At 36.5% G+C, this 20406-nt stretch overlaps 2 protein-coding genes across 3 annotated transcripts; one reads left to right on the forward strand and one right to left on the reverse strand.

Annotated features, from left to right (window-relative positions):
* Positions 1-267: 267 nt before the first annotated feature.
* LOC110903724 (beta-galactosidase) lies at positions 268-10086 on the forward strand. Its single transcript, XM_022149504.2, has 17 exons — positions 268-424; positions 561-735; positions 2482-2721; positions 3116-3262; positions 3575-3653; positions 4062-4245; positions 4331-4396; positions 4501-4719; positions 5877-6083; positions 6163-6466; positions 6787-6946; positions 7059-7303; positions 8047-8102; positions 8194-8493; positions 8617-8736; positions 8848-9516; positions 9623-10086. The coding sequence occupies exons 2-17, from the start codon at positions 588-590 to the stop codon at positions 9785-9787; spliced, it is 3309 nt and encodes a 1102-aa protein (XP_022005196.1). The 5' UTR covers positions 268-424; positions 561-587; the 3' UTR covers positions 9788-10086.
* A 1667-nt stretch (positions 10087-11753) lies between these two features.
* Positions 11754-18005, reverse strand: LOC110903722 (protein RBL). 2 transcript variants are annotated; one of them, XR_004879358.1, is made up of 7 exons: positions 17776-18005; positions 17582-17680; positions 14926-15965; positions 14119-14317; positions 12784-13335; positions 11949-12529; positions 11756-11910 (listed from the first exon to the last, which is right to left on the reverse strand). XR_004879358.1 is itself a non-coding variant. In XM_022149502.2 (6 exons), the coding sequence occupies exons 1-6, from the start codon at positions 17792-17794 to the stop codon at positions 12024-12026; spliced, it is 2415 nt and encodes an 804-aa protein (XP_022005194.1). In that variant the 5' UTR covers positions 17795-18005; the 3' UTR covers positions 11754-12023. The 2 variants fall into 2 exon arrangements, 1 of the variants encoding a protein (XP_022005194.1); XM_022149502.2 differs by having other exon boundaries at positions 11754-12529.
* Between the last annotated feature and the right edge of the window lie 2401 nt (positions 18006-20406).

A 20406-nucleotide genomic window follows, 5' to 3' on the forward strand; every position in this document is an offset into this window, starting at 1 on the left:
CAACCTAAAATCTAATAAAAAGTAAAAAACTAATTAACATAAGGCTGATTCTAAACACCCCCCTCCCTCCTGATTATACCCCCCCTTGTGAGAGGAAAACTGTCGGTCTCACGCGAGCCCCACCTGTAAGTATGTGAGAGGAGGGAGGTGAAAAAAGTAATTAGTGGGGTGTAGAAAGTAACACCCTTAACATAACAATATAAGACCACTCATAAAGGATAAAAAAAATTAATTAAAAAAAAGAATACAACACCACTCATAAAGGATAAATAGAAATGACGTGGCAAACAAGAACCTTAAAGGGTTTCTCCGTGCAGAATCCAACACCTACTTCTACTGGATCTTTTCCATAATCATAACATTAATTTGGGGTTTACACCACTTGTACTTCTCTCACTACCCACTTCCGCACTATACCAAACTGGTATTATTCACCTTCATCCTCATCTTTTCTGTTCTTTTTATATATTTTTCTCAATCTTCAATCGCCTAATCTTATAATGATCATAAAACTATTGTTTTCCTATAATTCTAACCCTTTTTTCCTGATTTTTAATCAGATTTCTGGGTAATATATATCAAGATTAATGGCTGCTTCTGCAACTATGGTTGTGAGTAACAAGTTGATTGTGAATTCAAGTAATGGGGATTATAAGGTGTGGGAAGATCCATCGTTTATCAAATGGAGGAAGAGGGATTCTCATGTTTCACTCCATTGTCATGATTCTGTTGAAGGTAGGGTTTTTGTTTTATATATATGATAAAGAAGACGTTGACTTTGATCTTGGGTTTAAAACTTTTTGGATACTTTAAGGTGGTGGGGTGTGATTTGTTATGAGTTATGACATTTGATTTTGACATTAGATCTAATTAATGAATGATGGTTAGGTTTGTTTGGTTAGTTAAAGGTCAGAAGATTGTTTCAGTTTGTTTCTTGAATGATTTGGTTTATTCTTTTGGTACTGGATAATGTGATTAGTTCTCATTTAACTTTTTTAAACTCTTCGTTTAATGTTTAGCAGCCGATTAAGGTGGCCATCAATGATCAAACACATTGCGTTGTACTTGGTCCGTAGGTGGCTGCTTAAGTAGCTCTAAGCCGGGATCTTTAGATGATTGACCTTGATATATACCTTTTTCGAATTCAAGGCCGGCTCAACCTCTTTTAGGGAATTAGGGCCTAAAGTGGATTCTAAAATTGGGGTCTTTTTCGTTTTTTTTTAAAGAAAAATTGGTTAGGATCCTAACACATATTCTTTGTATATGATTTCTAAAAGCACAAAATCACACAATCTTAACAGAGAATTCGAGAGATTGAGAGCCGAGGAAGTTGTGATCGGGAAGAAGAATCAAATGTGAATCAAGCATAGTCAAATTCTAAAAAAATGGGGGGCCCAAGCTTCAATATATTTTTAATTTTTATTTGAGCTGCCGCAGTCTTTGATTAAGTTGATCGTTAATAAACCAATACGAAGGTGACTTTAATTCCTTTGTCTTCTAAATTCAAAGAACTTGGTTGTCCTCAAAATATTTAAACACTACCTTTTATTTATTTATTTTTATTTTTTTTGCCACTTTGGATTGGCTAATGACTTTAAAAATGTGAATACGGTATGAATTTACTAGTATTTGGTAGAAGTGACATATTGCATATAGGTTATATCATAAAACTACCCATTTGGGCCTGCTTAAAACTGTTGAGACTTGTTAACGATAATATAAAGGGTTCCAACTTTAAATCAAGTTTCACATGTGCATACTAACAAATTGTGTTATATCTTATGTTCATTAGCATGATTGGCTATTCATTCGAAACCAAAGTTGATTACAAATGAGGATACTTGGTGTTTGAGGTATTGTTCAAAAGAGAACTACGAGAACCGCATAAGCAGTTGTATCTTTTGTAAATGTGATGCATTGGTCGGTTATGTAACCGCCTACCCCACTCTCTTTCTAACACCCAATTTTATATGCCAAGCGCTACGTACAAGTGCATTATGGGGTTCATGCGGTTTACTACTTAAAATTGGTTCTGGAGTCAACATGTCCCCATCTATGTAATGCTACCTCAAACTTTTTGTATGCTTGCTTTAAGTGGCTAGCAATTTCAGTTTTTAACAATTTGCTCCTCTCCGAAGCGGGGTCCACAAAACATATGCAGACAAGTTGTTACAGTCATCATCATTATCATACTCAGTAAATCCCACCAATAGCAAAGCAAAGGTAGGGTCTGAGGAGGGTAAGATGTAGACAGCCTTACCTCTACCCCGTAGGAATAGAGAGACTGCTTCCAGTGAGACCCCCGGCTTGATAGTTGTTACAGTGTGCTCCAATATTATATGTTTTTTTTATATATTATTTTACACATAATCTTGTTTATAATTTGGACCTTTACAGCTTGGAAAATCTTGTAGCCGAATGTGTTTATGTTTTTCTCTAGTAGCACTTGTTCGACATGTTTTAAGCCTGTTTCATTTGCAGGTTCTCTAAAGTACTGGTATGAACGAAACAAAGTGGACGTTCTTGCTGCAAAATCAGCAGTTTGGGACGATGATGCTGTTTCCGGATCAATTGAATGTGCCAAACATTGGGTTAAAGATATGCCTTTTGTTAAATCGTTATCCGGTTACTGGAAATTCTTCCTTGCACAAAGTCCTACCGCTGCTCCTTCAAATTTCCAAGATACAGCGTTTCAAGACTCTACATGGGAAACAATACCAGGTAAATGCTAATTTACTATGTCATTATTAAAAAATCCACATTGGAATTTTTTAACATCAATTGGTTTTCTTTTAAATAAAAATAATTGTCGAAAAATTCAGTTGTATGAAAATAAATTTGATTCCGTTAAGCAAATTAGTTGATAAGTATCAAACTGGTAGTACTCTCAAGATAAGAGTACTTAAAATATCAATGTTAATTTTGAGTTTTTGGGAAAAAAAATATGTTTGACTATGTGAAGTCAAAAGCTGACTTTCTTCTGGACCTATATTAGTATTAATATGTGATTTTAGATACGTACAGCGTCTTTTTTTCCTTTCCGTTTCTTATGATTACTCCACTACAACTTCAATTCTAACTGTCCCTTGTTTTTTTTACTTTTTTTTTTGGACAGTACCATCAAATTGGCAGATGCATGGGTTTGATCGACCCATATATACAAATATAATATATCCGTTTCCACTTGACCCACCCCGTGTTCCCGATGATAATCCCACTGGCTGCTACAGGACATATTTTCAACTTCCAAAAGATTGGGAAGGTAAGTTCCTGATTTAATATTCATCACCAGATCTCTTTTGCTAAGTATTTTATGTAATAAAAGTAATATTATATTCCACCATGAAAGTTTCAATAGCTTGCATTTAGAATATTGAACTTTCTTGAGTTACGTGTTTTCCTGCTGTTAAAATTACAATGTCTTGAACGCTTGATGGTTGATTTCTTTTCACAAGATTCCGCTATATTGTCGTAATTGAATGGCATTTTGAATGTTTTATTAATATTAAAAAATATCTGTGTACATTTGATAGTAGTCAAACACGTCATAAAACTCTTCATTGGTATTTATTAGGTCGACGGGTATTACTACACTTTGAAGCTGTTGATTCTGCTTTCCACGTGTGGATCAACGGGTCTCTTGTTGGATACAGGTTTGGTTTTATCATGCATGCTTTTTAAGTAAGCTTTAATGAGTTATCGTGCTTCAAAGGTGACAATTTCAACCCAAGTAGGCCAAACGGGTTGAAAAACGTCAAAAGTCTATTTTTGATGAGTACAACCTCCTAAATCATTTTATATTATTGCCGTAATAAATATTCGATCTTTCATTTTTAATAAGTTCTACTGCAAATGGACTACAAAAGTGTTAAGTGGCTCAACCTAACCTCACCTGGCCAATGCTTACGGGCCATACTTAAATACGAACCCCATTTCAACCTATTACCCGACCCACTCATCTTGCGACATCTAGTCTGCTAGTGTCTACCCTTAAAAAAGATTCATATTGCAACACAACACGTTCATCGTCACAAGCTATATTGGTTTTGGTGTTTAATCAGTCAAGACAGTAGACTGCCGGCTGAATTTGAAATCACCGATTTCTGTCATGAGTGTGGATCTGACAAGAAGAATGTTATAGCTGTGCAAGTATATCGATGGAGTGATGGTTCTTATCTTGAAGATCAAGATCATTGGTGGTTGTCTGGTATTCATCGAGACGTGCTTCTGTTATCCAAACCAAAGGTTTCCGATTTTCTTATATGAACTAAAACTAAGCCAGTCGTCGTTTAAAAGCGGAAACTTCTTAATACTTTATGCATGTGTTCAGGTATGCATAGCAGACTATTTCTTCACTTCGAATCTAGTGGAAGATTATTCCTATGCAGACCTCGAGGTAAAACCTACGGTTCTAATTTCTTACATTTAAGTGATTTGAGTTTAGTCTGTTGAAAGTTAAAGAACTATATAATGGTCGAATTCTTATCTTTTATGCTTTAGGTTGAAGTAATACTTGACAAGTCAACGGAGGTCAATGTCAATAAAGATGTCAAAATTGAAGTCACACTGTTCGATATTAGCGGTAACGAGTGTACTGATCTTCTATCGACTGATGTGGCACGTTTAGAGCTTCATCCCCCTCCTAGAATGCCTTTAGGGTTTCACGGATATCGACTAACTGGAAAACTGAAAAATCCCAAGCTTTGGTCTGCAGAGCAAGTGAGTTATTCAATCAACCTATTACTTTTTTTCTTCAACTTAAATATGGCAAAATCGATGGGTTGAGTGACGGGTCAAAATGGGTTTGCGACAAAAAGATTATTTTTTACGGCAAAAGATCAAATACAAATAATCTTAACATACTAAACATACAAATTGAAGGAAAACCCAAAAAGACAAGGTGGCATTTTTGTAATTACCACCAACTATCAAAGTTACAACCAAAAATACCTAAAAAAACACAAATTTTTTTTTTTTTACATTTTTTATTAAAAAATCGCTACATTTCGTTAGCAAAAAAAAAAAAAAAAATTTTTTTTTGGCTGCTACTAAAAGTAGCGATTTTGTTAGAAATCCGGACAGCGGAAACCGGTGACACTTCTATCATCGTAAGCATCATCATCGTACACGTATTCATGTGTGTGTTTGTGTACGTACAGAGAACATATAAACATACATATATGGATATTATAATGTAAAATATCTTGGTGCCGAGAGAAGTTTCCCGGCAATGTGTATATATACATTAGACATAATACGGTTATGCGGTGGTTATGAAACGGTGTCACTGTACCGATGTAACCCTCCGATAATTATTGCCACCTATACATATAGACATAAGTTTAATTATCCTAATGATACTTAATACATAATAAACTAACGAAATTAAGTTTAATATTCCAACAGATTTTTTAATAAAAAATGTTAAAAAAATAAAATAAAATAATTTGTGTGTTTTTCTTTATTTTTTTAGATTTGTTTAGGTTTTTTGGGGGGTTTAGTTTTTAGCATTTTAGCTTGGGGGGGGGGGGGGGGGGGGGTTAGGTTTTTTTAGGTTTTTGGGGGGTGGGGGGTTTAGGTTTTTTTTGGGGGTGGGGGGAGTGGTTAGGTTTTTTTAGGTATATTTGTAGAGTAACTTTGATAGTTATTGATAATTACAAAAATGCCACCTTGTCTTTTTGAGTTTTCCTTCAATTTGTATGTTTAGTATGTTAAGATTATTTGTACAAGAACTTTACCCTATTTTTTACATGTTTTACGCGTCAACGTTGTAGCATAACACAAAATCCCCTAATCAACTGGTTTACAAGTAGATTAGCTATATTTGCCATCAATATATAAATTGTACATCATAACAAGGCTGAATTTTGTGGCAGCCAAATCTTTATACTTTAGTAGTCACCCTGAAAGATGCATCGGGTAATATCGTCGACTGTGAATCATGTCAAGTGGGCATTCGGAAGATTTCAAAAGCCCCGAAACAGTTACTTGTTAATGGGCATCCAGTTATGATCAGAGGGGTAAACAGGCATGAACACCATCCACGTATAGGAAAGACGAACATTGAATCTTGCATGGTTAAGGTGACACCCTTTTTGTCTTCTTGTTTATTCATATTCTTGCAATACATTTGATACATAACATCCGTTTTTAATGGCGTAGGATTTGGTTTTAATGAAAGAACATAATATAAATGCTGTTAGAAACAGTCATTATCCTCAACATCCAAGATGGTACGAGTTATGCGATTTGTTTGGAATGTACATGATAGACGAGGCCAATATCGAGACACACGGTTTTGATCTTTCTCACCATGTCAAGCATCCAACTCAAGAACCGATTTGGGCCTCGGCTATGTTGGATCGCGTTATTGGCATGGTGGAAAGGGACAAAAACCACGCATGCATTATTTCTTGGTCTCTCGGAAATGAAGCAAGCTATGGACCAAATCATGCTGCTCTTGCTGGTATGACTACTTTTCAAATTTTATTATACGTAGAGGTGGCTAAATGGGCACACCCGTAATATGCCAAAACGGGTTCCAGTCAGAATAACCAATCTTTGTACGCGTCGGTCTGGTTGACCCGAAATATTTATGAATTCTTTTTCAATAGCTAGCGTGTCAAACATGATTTAATTCTTTTGAATAAAATGATTTAGAAGGTTTTATGCATTAAAAACTCGCTTTGTGTGACTTTCGAGTGTTTAATGCATTAAAAATTTGCTTTGTTTTAAAGCATTAAACACCCGCTTTATTTCTGTTGAATAAAATGTAATGATTTCCAGGTTGGATTCGTGGAAAGGATCCTTCCCGAGTTATACACTACGAAGGTGGTGGGTCTCGGACCCCATCAACAGACATTGTATGTCCTATGTACATGCGTATCTGGGACTGTGTTAAGATAGCAAAAGATCCAACCGAAACGAGACCGCTAATATTGTGCGAGTAAGTTCACCTTTTAATCGATCTATATAATGAAGCAACAATTTCGTCTTTTAAATATGTCATTATTTGTTTCCATTATACCGACTTCAAATTATTAACCAATCTTGTAAAGGTATTCGCATGCCATGGGCAATAGCAACGGGAACATTCATGAATACTGGGAAGCCATTGATAGCACATTTGGTCTCCAAGGAGGATTTATATGGGATTGGGCTGACCAGGGGCTACTCAAAGAAAGTAGTGACGGTAGCAAGTTCTGGGCTTATGGCGGTGACTTTGGAGATACCCCTAATGATTTGAATTTCTGCATGAATGGTCTCGTATGGCCCGATCGGACCCCTCATCCTGCACTAAATGGTGATTACTGTATTTTTTTGCTTAGTATTTTGTACGGGTGGTGAAATGGGCTGGCGGGACATAGGGCAGCAAACGAACCGAACGAACACGAACAAGGTATTGTTCGTGTTCATTTGTTAAGCAAATAATGTGTTCACGAACGGTTCGTGAACACCTAGCGTACGATATTTTTTGTTCTTGTTTGTTCGTTAAGGAAATGAACGTGTTCCTGAACGGTTCACGAACACAAATAAAATCGGCGAAGATGGCGGAAGCTAGAGGTAGATGGCGAAGGGAGCAACGCTGGAACGTGAAGCCCAAATCATGGAACGGAGGTCGATAGTATTCGTCGATGTGAATAATGAGAAGGAGAGAGAACAGTGCATAAGCATGGTGGAATAGGGTTTTCTATTTTGTTTGTTAGGGTAATAAATTAAATTAAATAAGAATTAAAGAATATAAAAAAGTTTAGATAAAATAAATAAATGTACAAAAATCCTTAATGAACAACATAAACAAACGAACATGAGTAAATGTAAATGAACGAACATTCACGAACACATTACCAAACGTTCACGAACACAATCGAACGAACGAGACATCTGTTCGCTGAACGTTCAATTTGTTTGCAGCCTTAGGCGGGAGGGTTGGGTAATTTTTAGTCCGGTTTAATATCGGTGAGGCTGAGTGGGACCAACCAACAAACACTTTCTTATTAAACTTTTTATTTATAGTGACTTGATACTTTATTTATTTGTGTTCAGAGGTCAAGTATTGCTATCAACCAATTAAAGTGTCATTCACCGATGGCTTATTTAAGGTACCTTGACCGTTCTTAGTTCTATTTGTAATTTTAATCATTTTATGAAGCACATGTTGCTAACCTTGATGGTATATTTTTGTGTTCATAGATCACAAACACCAATTTCTTTCAAACAACCGAAGGGGTAGAGTTTAGTTGGGTGATTGAAGGTGATGGATGTAAGCTTGAGTCGGGAAGTCTCAATCTACCGATGTTAGATCCACAAAGCAGTTACGATATCAAATGGGAATCCAGCCCGTGGTATCCATCATGGGCCTCGTCCTCTGCTGCCGAAACCTTTTTGACTATTACCGCAACTCTTTCTAAGCCCACACGATGGCTTCAATCTGGTCATGTTGTGTCGACTCAACAAATCGAGTTACCTTCAAAAAAAGACTTCATCTCCCCTGTAAGTAGTTCTAACTTTTCCAATGAGCCTCTTTACATTTGACTTTATACGAATCTTTAATGATATGTTCGCTCTTAAAATGTTGTTAAGAGGCCAACTTACACTCTCTGTTTGGATTTGCAGGCCCCAAAGGTTAAAAAAGTCGCATTGAATTATGAAATCATAGACCATAAACTTACCATCCGACATAACGCCTCAGAGATAACGTTCGACAATGAGTCTGGTGCGATTGAAAGCTGGACGGTAATTACTTCTTTTACGTTGCATTACATGTCGTTCTAATCACTTTGGTAATGAATATCGAAAAACACCGTAAACCCGTTTTAAGTTTTGTTTGACGGTGATAAACGCTAGGTCGAAGGAGTTCCCGTGATGCGTAAGGGCATAACACCATGCTTTTGGCGTGCACCTACCGACAATGACAAAGGAGGAGAAGACAACAGTTATCTCTCAAAATGGAAAGCCGCGAATCTCGATAACGTTGTCTTCGTTAAAGAGAGCTCAAATGTTAAGAAGATCACAGACCAGCTACTAGAAGTAACCGTCGTGTTTAACGGTTTTTCAAAGGGTGGTGAAAACGAAAACCCTCTTTTCAAAGTCGACATGAAATACTCATTCTACGGTTCTGGAGACGTTATTTTGGTTAGCCATGTGAAACCAAGATCAGATCTTCCACCTTTGCCACGTGTTGGGGTCGAATTCCATTTGGAGAAGTCGATAAATAATGTTAAGTGGTATGGAAGAGGCCCGTTTGAATGTTATCCGGATCGAAAAGCGGCTGCGCACGTGGGGTCGTATGAGAAAAAGGTGGATGAGATGCATGTTCCTTATATAGTTCCGGGAGAATGTGCGGGCCGAGCTGATGTTAGATGGGTTGCATTCCAAAATGATCAAGGCTCAGGCATCTATGCTTCCGTTTATAATGACTCTCCACCGATGCAAATGAATGCAAGTTATTATAGCACAACGGAGCTTGATCGTGCAACACGCAAGGAAGAACTTGTGAAGGGAGATGACATTGAGGTAACTTTTTTGCTTCCATTTGGACGCTAAAAGTTCAAAAATACCAACTCTTTTTATAGAACGTGAATTCGTATTGTACTCTTATCGATTATTGGTTGACCCGCAGGTGCATCTTGACCACAAGCATATGGGCATAGGTGGCGATGACAGTTGGTCTCCCGCGGTTCATGACAAATACATGATTCCACCTTCACCATGCACTTTCTCCATCAGGTTCTGTCCGATAACTGCTGCTACATCTCCCCATGATATCTATAAGGCTCGGTCTTGAGTTAATAATAATGGTTGGCGTGGTCAAAAAGTCAATAACGCTCGGCCTCGTGATCGGCGAGTCAAGAATAACGGTTGGCATGGTCAACAAGTCAATAACAATGGCTGGCATGGGAAACAAGTTAATAACCTGGTATCTATGTGTTAGTTTAGCTTGCTGGTTGAACAACAGATGGCAGATTTAAGTTAATTAGTTTGGTTTTTTATGTTGCAAAACTCGAATTAACATTAAGTTTAAACAATAATTGGTTCCATCTGTTTCAGTCGGTTTGTTTAAAGTATGTATGTTTTCGATCGGTTTCTTTAACCTCTTAAGAAAAGTTGTCCATTAAGATCAAAGAGAAAGGGAACCCTTCACAGTTCACACCACCACCAAGAGAAAAGATCTATAAACCAAAATGAAAATAGAGGATAAACTTCTCAATTCATATTCATCAAGCATAGTGTCCAACTTTTGGAGGAACCTCTGAACTAGAGGTGCACAAATCGGTTATTTTGAGAAACTTGTTTGGTTAATTGAACTGACAGTTAAAAATATCGGTTATGCTTACTGGTTTGGTTAATAACTGGGTTTTTTTTCTCATTTTTTCGGTTGTTCACTTTAATCAGTGTGGTTAATAACCAGTTTTTTTTCCTATTAATTAACCGGTCTTTTTTTATTTTTTCGTTTTTTTTTTGGGGGGGGTTAATAGTTAAATTAGTTAAAAAAACCCGGTTCCTTCTAAAAAAATCCTAACTGATTACGAACCTATGGTCAACAAAAACTACTAACTGGTTATCCCTCGATCGGTTATTAACTAGTTACGATGTTGATTATTTAACTGCTTATTTTGTGGACCTCCACTCAGAAAGAGCAACAACTTTTGGCCCACAACAAGCAACTTATGGCCCAACAACTTTTAAACCATTAATAAATTCTAAATGGAATTTTGATTGAACTACTCGACGAGGTTTAAAACCAGCAGCAACAACCGGACGATCTGATGAACGATTTTCAGCAACTAACTTCTGCATAAGTTTGATGATTGTTTTCATATGCTTCATATCAGAATTTGCAATGTTTAGTAACAAATAATATAATATTAGTTGAACAAGTTGGCTGCATCTTATTTTATCTTATCTTATCTAGATACATAAGCAGTCAAGTGGTACTAGTTGTATTTCCTTCTCTTTATATAGCATGTATATTGTAAGTTTGCAAAATGAGATAAACGAGCTAATCAAATATAGGTTTAGTATCTCCTTTGTTTGAGTAGAGAATTTTCACTCCTTCGGCTTGTGGTCTTATTCATTCAAGCTTGAGTGTGTGTTCGTGTGTGATATCAGTTGGTTACATTTAGGTACGCATATCTTAATAAATGTGTAAACATAGAAAATGCGACGATGGAGATTACCCAAAACCTGATCTTAAACTCAACTTAAAAACCGACTTCAAGTATGAAATACTCAACTACACTTCTAACAACTGTTATATATATTGATCTCGAGTAATGATGAATAGTAACTTTATTTTTATAATAATATATAGTTTTTATTATTTTATTATTTAATATATTATAACAGTTTATTATTATATTTACTTTTAATAACATATTTTTCTTTTTTTAAACATATATTTCCTTTACCTTTTTTTAATAATTGTTTTTATTTTTTATTTTTTTGAACATATATTAATTTATCAATTAATTTGATATTTCTTTAATAAGTTACGTTTATAACTTTTTTTCTAAAAACTTAAGTACGTAGTTGTGCATGATTTCTTTCTCTGACATTCTGTAATAAGTTTTGTTAAAACGAGATTATACCCAAAATAAAGTATTTATCGGTATCACAAAAAGGTACGACGATAAACTAAATCGTTCTAATGGTTTGATTTTCTAAACAACATGCTTTATTTTCAAATCACATTTGTTTTACATTATCATTTGCTCGGTTTCGCCGCAACGCGCAATATAAGAAAACTAGCATAAATTAAATAACCAATATATATATATTAACTTCCATACCAACTACAAACTATATCTAGTCATCAAGACAGCTCTTATTAAATATCCAAGAACACCAAACAAATCATCTACTCTAATCACTAATTTCATGATCAATAAGACATTTGAAAGTAGCCAACTTAAAGATCTTCAAGATGCTATTGTTGCTGGATCCACCAACACATATGTCACTAATTTCATCAAAATTGGATACTTGGTAGCATTATTTCCCACCATTGTAACACACGGAACTCATTTGTTCGTAGAAACAACGAGTTCCGCCTCTTTTGCATGTTTTCTCTTAACATGGTTCCACAAATGATGAGTTCCAGCAGGTCCAGAAACAAATCTTCTCTGACAAAAGTTACAAACCGCAACACTTTTGTTGTTTCGTTTCGTGAACTTTTTGTAATAGTTCCAAACCTCGGATCTTTTCTTCCGCCGGCTAGCAGGTTCGACTTCTTCATATTCCGTCATCGACTCGTTATCATCCGTAGTTGATTTAATATCAATGTGATTACATTCTTCTGGAACAATGACTTCTGCGTGTTTTCCTCTAAGATGGTACCATAAATGAGTAGTTCCAGCATTTTCCGAAACAAAATTTGCACCACAATAGTTACAAACCGCAACTTTTTTGTCTGATTTCTGGAGTTTTTCGAAATGATTCCAAACCATTGATTTGGATTTAGTTTTCTTTTGTTCTGTCATGGGTAAATCACAGTCTGGAGTTAAAAAACTCTCCTTGTAACTACAATCTGCATAAATGTAAACATAAACACATTTATATATATACTAAACAAAAATAAAATCAACCGATTCAAAAAACTAAAAACTAGTTTAACTACAATAATTGGATTTTAAAATCCATATCCAAAGACAACTACCAAGTCATTAAGACATCGTGACATACTTTTATTCCGTATTTAAAAGAATAAGAACAATTTATTTGAGCTAAAAATTATTTTCTCAAGTAACAGATGAATATTACTTCTAAATTTTGAAGATTTACCTGATAATATTGTTTTCTGTGTATCTTTTATATCCTGCAATTCCAACAACTTCTTTGATCGTTTTCGTTTTCTTTTCAAGAGTGTCCCACCTGTGTATTCAACTGCAGAACTCTCCGCAACTGCATCGCGCGTCCAGCCTGTGTATTCAACAACAGAAGTCTCCACAACCGCATCGCGTGTCCCGCCTGTGTATTCAACCAGAGCAGTCTCGACAACTGCATCGTGTGTCCCGCCTGTATATTCAACCAGAGAATTCTCCACAACTGAATCACGCACCCCGCCTGTGTATTCAACCACAGAACCCTCGACAACCGCATCGCATGTCCCGCCTGTGTATTCAACCACAGAACTCTCGACAACCACATCGCGCGTCCCGCCTGTGTATTCAACAACAGAAGTCTCCACAACTGTATCACGCGCCCCGCCTGTGTATTCAACCACAGAATTATCCACAACGGTACCGCGTGTCCAACCTGTATATTCAACCACAGAATCCTCCATGACTGTACCGCGGGCCCCGCCTATGTATTCAACCACATAGTTCTCCACGTCTGCATTGCAAATTCATAAACACAAAATACTATTAACTAGAGGGTTACCACCCACGCTCCGCGGCGGTTCGAAATGTAGATAAAAATAAGTAAATGGCAAACGTGACAATAAAAAACCACGTCGCGACGGTATATTTGAAAGTCAAATAAAAGTTAGGTCTTTGTATACGAAAGCCAAGTTATTCGAACAAATTTACACTTAGATGTATATAAAGATAAATCGAATGAAAAGTAGACGTAAAAACTGTGAACCATGCACGTCCGGTGCGGCGTGTTAACGCGTCTAAATTAGACTGAAACATAAAACATAGAAAAGAGGTAAAAAGTTGAAGCATGCACGCCCGTTGCGGCGTGTTAACGCTTCAAAATTAGACCGAAACATAAAACATAGAAAAGAATAACAAAGTGGACCCAGGACCTGTGACGGGGCCGTGAAACAGAAAAAAAAATAGGCGTAAAAACGTTGAGCCACAGACGAACGTTGCAATGTGTTAAGTCGCAAATTTAGACCGAAAAGCAAAACGAAAAATTTGTAAAAGATGAAAACTATAAAGTAAAAAGAAAACCACAAAATGAAAAATTAGTACTATTGCTAAGCACCCATAAATATTATATATAATAATTGAACTATACAAACCTAACGTAATTTTATGCAAAATCACCATTGCTTTTATCCAGACAAGATTTAACGACTTGTGAACTTATAAAAAAAGCAATCACTCTGTTTAGCATTTTCACACGTTAAGAATCCTGGTATACTACGACATGAGAATATAATGTTACCATCAGTTTCACTCGAGTCATTTGAAAGTGGGGATCCAACATTGTTGCTATCTAGAAGCTTCTCAGGAATATCGGGGCAAGGGTGTGCTGGCAAGTAGCGTAATTCTTCCTGAGAGATATCCGAGTCGCTAAAAGTTGATTCCTTCTCAACTGTAATAATATCAACTTCATCATCTTCATTTAAGCATGATCCTTTAACCTGAAATAGTTAACGAAGTTAGAACTTATGATGTAGAGAGTGTTTCTTTTACACAATTTACCTCATTTGATAACTCCTACATTTCGCTTAGGGGTGTTCAGAATTCGATTCGGATTCGAAAAATTTGAAATTCAACTCAAATCGATTCGATTATCAAGAATTCGAATTCGAATTCGAGTCCAGTAAATCGAATACGAAATTATAATTTTAAATTTGATTTGATTTGATTCGAAATTCGAATTCAAGTTATACATGTTCATTTATTATATTTATATATAATATACATATATAACTTTAATTTGGGCTATAGTACAAACCAATCTATAAATTTAATCTAAGTCCGAAAAGAGCCCATCACCAAGCCCAAATAGCCCATGATGAATTTTCATATTTTAAATGAATTTGAATCAAAACGAAGTTATTCGAATTTATCCAAATTCGATTCGAATTGGCGTTTTAATTCGGATTGAATTGGCCAGTTTTTAATCGAATTCGAATTCCAGCAAAAAGAAAAATTATTCGAAAAATTTGATTCGAGGAATTCAAAAATTCGTTATTGGATTCGATGAACACCCCTAGTTTCGCTAGTTCAGATTTAGGAACTTTACCTTCTCAGTTTCAGGCATCAAATCAAATTCGTCTTCTTGTTCCACGTACTCCTCGTTTTCATCAAGTTCCCTGAAATCCGGAGCAAACACACTCCAATTTTCCGTATAATCTTTTACCCAAATGTAAACTAAACCCGTAAACGACACCGAAACAACAATTGGTTTAGCAGGGTGCCACGCCAAATCCACTAAAGCTTCCTTCGGACCGTCAAGTAGTTTCACAAGAAGCCCGTCCCGATCCCATACGTATATCTTATGCTCTCCTTTACTAGCGGAACCGCCAACAACCCACTCACCATCACCGCTAAAACATGGTGCTTTCCAATGCACTTTTGTTACGGAATCTTGAAACTCCCGAAGAAGTGATAAACACTTTAATCCAACAGATTCATTTCCAACAAAAAATTTGTGTGCATCTTTCAAGGGCAAAAGGTTCTCATAAACCCTAATAATACGATCACTCGAATTCGTAAGAACGTGTTGCCCATTCCTGCTGAATACTATATTCTTTATTGCCGCACCACCCGGAATTTGAACGATACCACAAACCTTGTTGTTTTTATAATCGATTATCAGAATTTCCCCTATTGAATTTCCTAAATAAACCAGATCCCCAGACTTGTTAAAGCAAGCTTCGGTAGTGGTATAATTGTAAGATCCATCTGAAACGTTGTGTGTGGCGTTATCGGGTGATGATATCGGAAGCACGGTTGTAATGTGGGTACGGAAATCGAGTATAAAAGGAGCGGAAGAGGATGAAGTGACTAGGCAAAGAGATGGTGGCGAGGAACCACCGCTGCCGCCAGGATGTAGGCGGGCTTGTAAGTGAGTTTGTTGTAGTAATGTTTGAAAGACCTTTTCACCCTTTGAAACATTCCAAAGAGTCAAAGAATTGTCGGAAGCTGATACAAGTATGTGATGACCAGTTTTTGACCAGCAAACGCTAGTTATGGCAGCAACACGGTCATTGTTCTTAAGTTCCTTAGCGATTCCTCTGGTCTGGAAATCCCATACAACACACCTGCCATCAGAGCACCCAGCTGAAAAGGAAAATAAATACCATAAACAAATTGATAATAATAAAAATTAATAAGGTCATGCGGGTTGGGTAATGGGTGAAAAAGGGTTCACGTAGCCAAGCTATTGGTGGGGTCTGGGGAGGGTGAGATGTAGGCAAGCCGCAAGCCTTACCTCTATCCCGAGGGATAAAGAGGTTGCTTCCAGTGAGACCCCTAGCTCTGAAGTCACGTATATTCATATAAGTCAAAGTAAAACACACATAGCCACTAGAAAAAAACACATGATAATAGACAAGTAAAACACCACTATAGGATATAAAACACATGATATAGACAAGTAACGCACCACATGCAAAGGTCATCGAAATAAATTAAAAAAAAAAGTTAAGCTACTAAGCAAAAACCTAGAACAACACCAAATCATCTACCTAAAAATCCTTGTCCTTAATCCTACGTCTCCATGAACTCCTATCCTCGACCATGTCCTCAAAGAGATGCAATTCTAATAAATCATTCCTAATTCGCTCGTCCCAAGTAAGTTTAGGCCTCCCTCTACTCCTTCTCCCCTCAACAGTGAGAGTTTCCACAGTTCTAACGGTATCAGTCGCCTGCCTCCTCCTGACATGCCCAAACCATCTTAACCTCCTTTCCCTTCCCTTATCTTATCTGATATGCTAGCAACCCAAATCTTTCCCTAAAAACCTCATTTCTTTTACATTTGTAGGGCCAAATTACTTGGGAGTTACTATCCCTACTCTGGGTTTTAAAAAAGCATGCCTGAGGCGCGAGGCGCACTGCGGCACGCCTTTTCCACAAAGCGCAAGAAGAGCGCAAATTTGGTTTTCTTAGGATCTGAGGCACGCGCCTTGTGTACTTTGGGTGTTTTTATGTATCGAAGTGTTTTACTATAGGTTTTTTGGCTTGTACATGTAGGTAAAATCATATATAAATCTTAGCTATATTTTGGATAAGGGATGCTAAAAACCTATGGGATATATAAAATATTTGTATAATCTCCTTGCGTCTTGGGTACAAAAAGCCCACCACTTTTGCGCTTCGCGCCTCGGGTTAGACCTCGTCGCTTTTGTGCGCCTATCCAGAGGCGGTGATGAGGGTGTGCGGGGAGGACCACCGCACAGTGCCCGTGATTTCGAGGGGCGCGTGTTTTTTAAAAAAAAATCCGATATATATATGTTAATTTTTTTTTAAATAGTATCCCTATACTAACTCCAAGATAGGCCCATTTACAAAACAATTTTTATGGTTTAGAAGTTAGCCCATTGACATTAGGTTTAGTGAGCCCAATACCCATTTGATTTTAAAAAAATAATAATAATAAAACATTACGGAAGGGCACATTTTTTCGAGCTCGAACAGAGGGTACATGAATTCTCATAGACGCCACTTCGGCTATCGCTATTTAAAAGCAAGTCCCTAAATACATTTTCCATCATGCATATCTTATGAAAATATGAAATGCACATCTCCTTTAAAAGCATATACACTTCACATATATGCCCTAAGCTACACTTGATTAATAATTTGAGGAAAACACACGTTATTTATTTATTTATAATAATTGGGCATTTAAATAACACAGGGAAACCTTTTAGAACACTATGGATGATGATGATTACCTGCTAGAAGAGTACCACGGCGATTAAAGGCAATGCATTTCATGACACCATATTCCAAATACGTATCTATCACTTCCGGAAAACCCCCCTGCAACGGATCTTCACACCCCCCAACAAAACTTCAAATCAGTAAACCATAAAGCTGCGTGTAAATGAGTAATCTGAATGCGAACGAGAGGGTAAGATTGTAGTACCTACAGTCGGACCATTCATGACGTGTGTATTAGCTGGCAATTTATGCTGTTATGAAGTGAATTGAGTCTGCATTTGCTCGCTTGTGATGGGAAAACCTAGGGTTTTGCCGCCGGTGATGTGTCACCGGAGAGGGGTAGAGAGAAGATAGGGGTTTTACTGCGGTGGAGAGTTTTGAGGTTTGGGCCAAAGATGGCCATGGGTATAATGATGGAAAATTTAGAATTTCCAACAAAAGTTTGCATAGTAACGTATGACGGGCTTATTTGTTCCACTAACGCATTTTTGTATTGTTATCGTTTTTAAAATTATGGGTAATTAGCCTGTAATAATGCTACCTAGACCTTATTAACCATTAATAATCCCACCTCAGAATATTCCTCACACCAGTCTCACCTTTCATCTATTTTTCCTACAATGGTCCCCCGTTAAAAAAACTTAACGGAGTTAAGCTTTTTTTCAAACTACAAACAGATTTTTTAGGGCTTTTGATCAGAACGATGATACGAGTCCATTGATGTAAAATTTACTTCGAAATGGTGCTCCAAGTGACTTGATTTTAATTAATTGGAAATTTAAACACCCGAATTGAAGCGCCGTTTTCATCGTTTGGAGCACCGTTTCGAGACAAGTTTTACATCAATGGACGCGTATCGTCGTTCTAATCAAAAGCCCTAAAAATATGTTTGTAATTTGGAAAAAAGCTTAACTCCGTTAAGTTTTTTTAACGGGGGACCATTGTAGGAAAAATATGTGAAAGGTGGGACTGGTGGGGGGAATATTCTGAGATGAGATTATTAATGGCCAATAAGCTCTAGGTGGGATTATTACAAACCAATTTCCCTAAAATTATTAATGGTGAAATAATAAATCTACATTTTTTACAAACTATTTTAACAATTTTATAACTTTTTAGAAACATTACTGGTTCTTACAGTAAATTTTAACTTTTAGAGTAGTCATTGTAAATGCATTAAGTTTTTAATGTTTTCTTTAATTGGGCGAATTAAAAAGCAAGTAATGGGTGAAACGGAAAAGATATGCATTTTATATACCGATAAGTTGTACCCTACATAGTATAATTTGTCTTAGGCGTCTTAAAATTTGAAGTAAATTTAGATCCCCTCCTCAAATCTTTTAGATAGTAGCATAGAAGGTACATAGAATTAACCATCATATTATTATCTTATTTTTATATAAATAATTGTATTATGTCACAAGTAGTCTTTCAAAGCCCTGTGCGAGGCACACAATTGCCTAAGGACAAGTTGTTATGTCTGCTTAATTATATCCACATCCGAGCTTCGTATATAATAATTACCGATCCTATAATTGTTTTCGGTAATTAACCGTATAATATTGATAATAGGACGAAACTAATTTTATCCTTAGTGAGTTTCAGTGCCCCTTTTTCCCTTTTTCTAACTGCCCCTTTTTCTAACTGTTTTACTTGGGGTGAAAAGCATGTTTAATTCCCGTACACACTTGCACATGAAAACGTGATTTGATGTGAATTATCTGAGTTAGCACTAACACACGAAAAGTCCCCACAAACACAAGTGATCAACTATAGGCTGGTGGATATGGGAATAGTACTATTGGTCTTACAAACTCAATTGAACTGGCATGGATGCTATGGGTTCTACTACAATTGCAAATGTCCATGCACATACTTTACACACGCCATGGGGTGCTAGACATAGCTATATGGGGCGGGAATGTTGACGTGGTTTATGTGGGCCACGGGTATATGGCTGAATTGTCGAGGTTTCACTTGTGAGCTTAGTATAATTACATCACATTTGTTAAATCCAATTTACGTACACACTAAATTGATACGAATAAAACCGGTGAAACTCACCAACTATTTGTAATTGACCGTTGTAACATGCTTTTTAGTTAAACCTAAGGAAGAATAAGGTGTGAACATGCTAGGTGGTCAAGTTTTATTGTTCGGATATTATTGTAGATAGAGGCAAAAATAGTAGTAGAAAATAAAGAAGTTCACGGGAACTTGTTCGTGTTACTCTATATATCGTGTGTAACCGACTTTTAAAATAATGTAATATGATGTACATTAGTGTGTTTATGTCTCTTTATAAACAACGAGGTTTATACCAGAGGTGTCTGTTGCACCTTTTTTTACTTTCGCTGCTGGTCAGGGTGTGACAGCACAAAAGTCATCATTTTTGTAAACGTGTTTTAAGTTTGTTCCCTAAGTTTCATGCGTTTATTGTTTGAGATCAAATTGTTATTGAAAGGTTTTTAAGTAAATCAACATGCCATTCCAACTATAGCTGGGTGGTAGAGGCTCTTGCCTATTGGAGAAAAGACCAGGTTCAAATCCTGACATGGAATGTAGTTTAGTATTTATTGGTCTAGTTTACAAGTAGTAGTAATGTAACCTTTGCCATTCAAAAAAAAAAGTAAATCAACATAATTTACCCCATTAAGGTTTACCCAAAACGTTTATTTATTCGTATCTAGCTTTTCCTACTACAAGCCAAAAATTGGACCAAATGATCATATACAACGTCCAATGTTTAGTTAATAACATAACAATATTGATCAAAGTTGAATAAGATTTTAATCGTTGATTGGAGCACAACTTAATCACAAACAAATAAGAAAAC

Source organism: Helianthus annuus, chromosome 14, assembly GCF_002127325.2.
Source record: "Helianthus annuus cultivar XRQ/B chromosome 14, HanXRQr2.0-SUNRISE, whole genome shotgun sequence".
NCBI lineage: Eukaryota > Viridiplantae > Streptophyta > Magnoliopsida > Asterales > Asteraceae > Helianthus > Helianthus annuus.